The sequence below is a fragment of the Leguminivora glycinivorella genome, chromosome 4 (assembly GCF_023078275.1).
Source record: "Leguminivora glycinivorella isolate SPB_JAAS2020 chromosome 4, LegGlyc_1.1, whole genome shotgun sequence".
NCBI classification, from domain to species: domain Eukaryota; kingdom Metazoa; phylum Arthropoda; class Insecta; order Lepidoptera; family Tortricidae; genus Leguminivora; species Leguminivora glycinivorella.
In genome coordinates this window covers 5,632,162-5,640,340 of record NC_062974.1, presented here as the reverse complement: position 1 = coordinate 5,640,340, position 8,179 = coordinate 5,632,162, and the positions used below count along the sequence as shown (strand labels likewise).

The 8,179-nt window shown below is 37.6% G+C and overlaps 1 protein-coding gene across 1 annotated transcript; it reads right to left on the bottom strand.

Moving 5' to 3' along the window:
* Positions 1–725: 725 nt before the first annotated feature.
* Positions 726–7,281, bottom strand: LOC125225699. The gene is made up of 2 exons (XM_048129529.1): positions 6,940–7,281; positions 726–1,297 (listed from the first exon to the last, which is right to left on the bottom strand). Exons 1-2 carry the CDS (start codon positions 7,079–7,081, stop codon positions 933–935), a joined length of 507 nt encoding a protein of 168 aa, XP_047985486.1. The 5' UTR covers positions 7,082–7,281; the 3' UTR covers positions 726–932.
* Between the last annotated feature and the right edge of the window lie 898 nt (positions 7,282–8,179).

Genomic DNA, 8,179 nt, shown 5'->3' with positions numbered 1-8,179 from the left:
AAATGCAATGTTATTTTTAATTAGACGCATTAAAAAAACATGATATCGGATGTCGGAAGGATTTCAATAGAAAAAATCCAAGATGGCGCCTGTTATGTAATGTATGGGATATCAGTCCGACATCCGATATCGGATCGGATAATGTGAAAACGCACTTAGGATGATCCTGCTTATTTTTATAAACATAAAATTATTAAATAGCAATTAGATACTGGAGTAACAAAAGACAGGTGGGAGGAGGCAATAACAGGCTATGAAATTATTTTCTAATTACCTATATTATCATCATCATAAGTATATATTAAATATAGTAAAACTTTATTTGATAACAACACTCTTAAACTAAAAATAATAATACTAATCATAAACTAACCCTTAATCTTAAAATAAATACCTAACTAAACTAAAAATGTGAGTGTGCGCGGGAAAACGTCCTACTTTGTCGATTACTATAAAGCCGCTTTGTCAGTTTATTCATATAAAGATACAAGTAAATCACGCCTTAATGGTAACCGACAAAGTGGGACGTTTTACTAAACACACTCACAAATATTAAAACCTAAGTAAACTGCTTAGGCATGGTGCCGTAGACACTGGCAGCATTTCCTCCTTGTATCGCTAGGCTTATTCTTTGGGCGAGAAAGCTGCCAGCCGTCTACGGTCTCCGCTGACCTCTGTCAGTTTTTCTGAAATTTCTTTAAATTTTAAGGCGTTCGGACCCCTGGATGGATTTAACATTATTAAATTTTTCGGCCGCTTCAGCCTATTTTTCTGTTCGATGGAGCCGGAAAGTGATAGGTAACTTTATTTAGCGCAGCGACCTAAAATTTGACGCTTTCCGGTCGGAGCACAAAAAAGTATTCCATGGGTCGCCTGTCATCCTTTTGGCCCTAATTTAAAAACATACTTTAAAACAGTATCTTTCTAATAATTTAACTACCTTTTACAGAATAGGACCCATCAGCATCATACATCCCTTTCTTCTTTTGTGGATAATACTCATCGTTACCGTACGAACTGTACCCCTGATAAGGATCATAATCCAATTCATGATGCTTAAAAACATGATGGTCGTAATGATGACCAAAATCATGATGACTAAAACCATGATGACCATGGTGGTCAAAATCATGATAATCATGGTCAATCTCTATATGGTGGTCCCGTTTCGTTTCCTTGAGATAATGGATGAACCAGAGAACGAACTTCCATCCCTTGAAAAGAAGGGCGGCGAGAATGAAGCCGTAGACTATTTTGAGGATGACCAGCTTGGTTACCACGGTGTAGGCGAAATGACCTGGGGGCAAAAAAAATGATGATGTTAAAGGTGGAAACCCATTACACCATATCATGCTATGACCGTGCTATGAACGTGTCAGGCACGGAATGTAACGCGACACGGATGGCTATGCCCACTACAACGTGTCCACATCATTTCATATCCGGGCATAACGAGTTAAGTGACCGTAGTGTCCGCGTATCATCCCCGTAGCATAGACGAGTATAGTGACCGTAGTGTCCGCGTATCATCCCCGTAGCATAGGCGAGTATAGTGACTGAAAGAAGTATGACAACGCGTGTATAACGTGCTTCAAACGGTCACCATACGCGGTTATACCCCGTTTGACCGCCTGCACGCACCGTTCTATCACCGTTGCGTGCCATTCACGGAGCGTTTCGACACCGGCAAAATATCCTCGCCGACAATATTTGACGGTCCGTGCATGGCACGCTACGGGTATGATCGGTGATGGAACGGGCTAGTATGCATAGCCTCATACTTTGTAATACAAAGAATATTTTTTTGTCTGACACGTTCATAGCACGGTCATAGCATGATATGGTGTAATGGGTTTCCACCTTAATGCATATCATTACAATACTATTAATGAGTTGTCAGACATCATCATCAAAGCAACCATCAAGACACACACATATAAAAATAGTAATAATTTAGCTCTCATTATGCGGTGCCCGGGTTCTGGTGGCTGGAGTGGGGGATGTGGTGATTTTAGATATTTACTATTACAGTATGTTTTGAATCGTTTTATTACTAAAGATTCACTACACTCAGTAGCACAGATTATACAGAATATATTCAGCCTTTTCTAAATTTTCCTATTTTCGATACTACGCCAACTTACGAGCCAGTTGTTCTTTCGACAGTAAAACTTATAATGCCGATTATGCGACAATTCCTAGGTTTATGAATATATTGAAGAAACTAAACAAGAACTAAAACTATGGAAACGGATTATAGGCGTCGTATAATGATTTTACAATTATCATCCGATCAATATAATCCGTTTCCATGGTTTTATTACATGAGTTACTCATCGCGGTAACCGAAGACAATATTATAAACAAAACAAGGTTTCTTATTCAACTACTCTTGTACCCACTGTAGGTATACTCATTTATCCAGTTTAGACCAATATTAATTGTAACAAGCACGCACCTTTACGGTTTCAAATATCCCAAAACATGATCCAAGAAGTTACTCGGCCTTTCATGCACATGATGCACACTATCATGAAACTTATCATATCCATGATAAGTAGGGTCGGCATGCTTGTACGTGGGCCACACGTCCGGGGCATACTTGAATATGGCCAGGGCCCAGGCCATGACAACGAGGGCCTTCATGCCAGCGATGACTAGGGCTATGGCTAGGGCTATCTTGTACAGACCGGCTTTCGCAGCAAGGAGGAACGCTAAGTGCGCTGCAACAAAGAGCCTCCATGAAATCATCAGGTTTTTCAAACTTTTGACGAACGCTATTAGGTATAAGTAGGCCTAGATAAAGCATTTTTTGACTGTTTCTGACATTTTAACCAGGTTGCACTGGCAATGATCACGAAAAAAGGTAATACTTTTATCAAAGACATATGTAACTTCGTATAGACAGATAGAATCAAAGAAAAAAACGTACCTCGGAACCATAGAGAAAAAGGTACAGTGGGCTAGATGGCATTACACCTTTGGGGTACGGTCAGCTAGATGGCGCTAATTTTAATATTTTACATTTTAACACATATCAAGCTAAGAATATGGGCCAAATTATCAAAACTGAGGCTCAAAAGTTTTATGCCTGTGTCGAGCGATGGCAGTCTATGCACTGTGATTACACATTTTACTTGGACAGCAACTCTTTATAACACTCGATCCTCTTTGCTTTTATATAGGTAGTGTTATCTATTCGCGAGAGTGACATTAAATGTCTGTACAAAACTCGAGAATTTCCAGTATTATTAGATAGAAAAAGAAAAATCAATGTAAAGACAATTTGGACATATTCTACTAAGTAATCAGTGGGGGAAAACATCTACGAGAACTAATAAAGAACCGGCATAGGAGGATTTTCCCCTCTACACTTTAGTGGGACACTAAAGTAATAAACAATAAGTATTTATATTTAATTTTCGATTGCTGTTTACAGATCTAATAAATGGCCAGGGCCTAGGCCATGACATCGAGGGCCTTCATGCTAGCGATGACTAGGGCTATGGCTAGGACTATCTTGTACAGACCGGCTTTGGCAGCGAGGAGGAACACTAAGTGCGCTGCAACAAAGAGTCTCATTTAAGTAATCTGCTTTTTTAACCTTTTATGAAAATTTGACGAACGTTGACGTACGCAATTATACTCGTTGGTACCAGGGTGCTTAGCCGAATGCACAAACGCTCACGATAATATCTCTTTCGTAGTTATCTATCTCTATCGCTCTTGCGTATTGGCGCGACAGAGCCAGACTACCTTTCTGCGGCGTTTCGATTTCTTTTCGCGTCAGAGAAATGCCATTCGGCCACGGGCCCAGTATTGCACTAGCAATGTTACGGAAGAAGGTAAAAGTGCTTCCAGTGGCTACGAGCTTACACACCTCTGGGGGGTTACCATGACGTACTAAAGACGTTCAGTTTAGGTTGAGAGAAAGGGACACAGCTATAGCAGTTACATAGCTCCTTCCCTCTCTCTCAACCTAAACTGAACGGCTTTAGCACGTCATGGTAACCCCCCTGAATTGCTTACAGTAGCTGTGGCTACATAGAGGAGTATTGAACTGTTTGATTAATTTTATGTCCAAGCAATTTAGAGCGCTTTTTATGAAAATCCAAATCACGTGAATAGATAAGTAGATTTATTTATTGACTGACTACAAAGTGACAAAAAGTAGCCTATGTCACTCTCCATCCCTTCAACTATCTCCACTTAAAAAATCACATCAATTCGTCGCTCCGTTTTGCCGTGAAAGACAGACAACCAAACAGACACACACACTTTCCCATTTATAATATTAAGTATGGATAAAGCTCCTAGAGATATTGTGTTAGCAATCTTTATTTAGGTAAATATTGCATATTTGAAGGTAAAATCTGAAGCTAACATGTTTAGTGTCCGATCCGACTCATAAAATAATAATTTCAGAAGTTCAAATTAAATAAATCCATTTCCCTTTATTCTACAATTAGTCTTCTTAAAATTTGTATAAGACTTAATACAATCAATTAAAAAATAATATTATCCCCCTCAGATTAAACGGAACCGAAATCTGGGAACTTTATTTAATTTCCGTTAGAAATTCAATTGTGAAATGCACGCTACGAGTAACTTCCACAAAATCGTATTAAAAGATTAGACTCAACTTTATATTGACAAGTAAATTGGATGGGATTTTAAAACATAAAATTAATATATATAGATACGTCGTAACAAACTTTTGGTAAAAAAAAGGCGCTGAGCGCGAATGATCAGATCTGAGTTTAATATAACTAGAATTTCAATGCATTTGAATTTAATCTTCGTTTTTACTAGAAACCCAAGTTTTTACTGCGAGTTTTTGCTGATGAGGAATTTAATTAGGTTTCCAGAGAATTTATTAAACGAAGTTCTATTCAGTAGTTCTCGCAAACGTGACTTCCAAGTCTTCCCACTTCCAACAACTCTAGCTTAGCCCGCGGCTTCGCTCGCGTTAGAAAGAGACAAATAGTAGCCTATGTCACTCTCCATCCCTTCAACTATCTCCACTTAAAAATCATGTCAATTCGTTGCTCCGTTTTGCCGTGAAAGACGGACAAACAGACACACACACTTTCCCATTTATAATAATTATTAGTATGGATTCTGTGCTATTGGCAACGTGCGTGAGAGAGTGGCGCTGATTGTCACAAATACACATCATCTTATGGGGATGTCCAACATTGATACTAGCGGCAGAGAACGTTGGAACTAATATACATTTTAACATGGATAAGCCCTCAAAATGAGAGCAAAACCAGGGGCCCATTTCTCGAACGCTATTAGACTAATAATATTAGTCCACGAACTGTCAAATCGTATGGGTTGCCATGACAACACACTAATATTATTAGACTAATAACTTTCGAGAAATAGGCCCCAGTCGTGCACGTAGCGAACAGATTCGCTTGGTAGTTTCGAACATTTTTAAATCCTCGTTCGAAATTCAAAATCTCGGACGCATTTGTTCACCGGCTACAGTCCGCCCTATAGACATAGAATAGTTATTTGTTATACAAGGGGGCAAAGTTGTATTTTAACGCCGAGTGTTGAATTGAAAAACGAGCAAGTGAAAGGATTCTATAGTTGAACCACGAGCGAAGCGAGTGGTTCGAGAATAGAATCCTGAACTTGCGAGTTTTTTAACACACGAGAAGTAAAATACATTTGCACCCGAGTGTAACACAAAACTTTTCCCCTTACTATAGCTAGGAAACTACAACGCAAAAAATGCGTTTATCACTGCTTCCAGTAGTTTCACAGGTGGTAAATCATCTTTATTAGTAGATTCACCTACTTTTATCAATTTTAAAGCAGTTAATTTGACTTTATTCAAGGTCAAATTACTTTACCCACTAGTGGATAAAATGCGTTTTTACCCGCTGGTATTAAAGGACAAAACACGTGTTTCCGAGCTAGTGAGGGGAAAAATAATATAAGTAGACGAAAGGATTTTCTAAATAACCTGACATATACACTCTCTGCATGAAGCACATGATATTGTTTTATGAGATAGGAGGCAAACGAGCAGACAGGTCGCCTGATGGTAAGCGATCACTGCCGCCCTTGGACACCCGAAACACCAGAAGTGTTGGAGGTGCGTTGCCGGCCTTTAAGATGGGTGTACGCTCTTTTCTTGAAGGTTTAAGGTCGTATCGGTCCGAAAATACCGCAGACAACAATATAATTCATTCCACGGTTTAGCTATTGGCATTACGTTGGCAACAGTATACCGAAAGTACAACTACTAAGAGATCTTCAATCAGTACCGCCTATCAGGCCTGGCAACGCTTTTTTTAAACTTTGAGAAAATTATATGATTATTTAACTGGCTATTTCATAATGTTTTTGTAATGGAAAGTGATACCGTGATGTTTGAGGTCCTGTCATCTAGGGGTTTTTACAATCTATGGTCCGCCGGACGCGCCTCTTAGAAATCCTGCGCTACCACTTGTTTTCAATTTTTTACCAGATTTCCGCTCTTTTTTTTTGTTTATATCTGAACTCTAAAAGTAAAACGGTAAATATTCCTTACTCGTAGAACGGCTTAACTCAGAATGTAGTAGTAGTAGTAGTAAACTCATTATTGTACAATAATTAATTAATTAAGTACTTACCTACGTAATATAATTAATTAATTAAGTACTTACCTATGTAATATTCAAACACAATTTATTATTGTTTATGAATTAAAAAAAAATAACAAAAAAAAACAGTAAATACAGTAAAGAACAGTACAAAGGCGAACTTATCCCTTTGAGGGATTTCTTCCAGTTAACCAGTAATGTAGGTACCTATTTTCGAGAAAAATACAGTGTGATATTTAGGTATTACGTCTGTAAATTTCTGTATAATTCTGTTTGACTTGTAAATAAATATACACATTTTAAGGCCCCTATACAAAAGCAATTTTAAAATACTTACTCAGCAAAGCGTATTTCACGGGTCCCCGCGCCTCAGAGACTTCAGTCACAGCTTCAGTACCATTTTCAGCACCACCAACTCCATATAAGGTCAATAAAACCGCAACCAAACAGTTCGTGTAACTCTTCATACTTCCTAACATCCTGGTAGTTTTAGCAACAATTTTTAATTTTTAAGATTTTTAACTGACTATTTTCATTGCGAAATATTTCCTTGAATATTTTTGGCCGATGTCAAACTATTTTTCTGTTCTTTTCTTTACAGAACAAAGGAATTATTCTTCTCAGACGGATTATCTCGCTTGACCACACGTACGACACAGATAATGCCACGGATTTTTTATTTAACTTTTTAAACCGATTTGGACCAAAGCACGCAGCGTAATGCCAACACAGTTTAAACGGCTTCAGACGATAATTTACTAAGCAAATATTGAAAGCGGGAAAGTGACTCTAATTTTCACGTAACGTTAAATATGGAGAGTGTTGTGACATGTAATATTACGTGTTTGAGTTTTCACTGATGAAAATATTTTACTTTACAATAACATCCTGTATTCTATCCGGTTTTTATCCCATAGCCATTTTATCCATCAGTTTTATCCAATAAACCCAGTACATTTTTGGTTCCATCATTTTACATTCTTATTGTCACATCACGTAATAAGTTGATCCTAGGAAACTAACGGTATTGGATAACAATGGGATTGACTGGCATAAAAAAACAACATGCAAAAAATTTAAGTTTAAATTTCACTATTTCTTAATCTAAGGCTTTTTTAGTCGGATTCATATAACTTTTTTTGATATCGAGATAAAGTCCTGTAATATTAGGTATTGTTTTCGTGTAGGTACACTTGCTAAGTTGCTACCATATAATGATAAAGTTAAATTGTGATAACTTAAAAGCCGCCATAAAGTCTTTTGATAATATTTAAAAAAAAAAAACACCTCATTTTCACTGGTGTTTTCTTAGAAACAATATCGTCATGGAAGTGTATGAGTCGTTGATACCTGATGAAATGACAACGACGATAAATGTTCAGATCACTGGTTCAAACAGCCGAGTCATTCTTGCCCTAAAATGGCACAAATTTCATGGTAAAGACAAGTTAATATTAAGGACTATTTTCTTTGACTGAGCATTTGAGGCAGAACGGACATTTTCTCACGAATGTTTAATTTTATTATACAGGGTGAAATAAACAGGACCTTCAAACTTTGCACACCTACTGACTTTT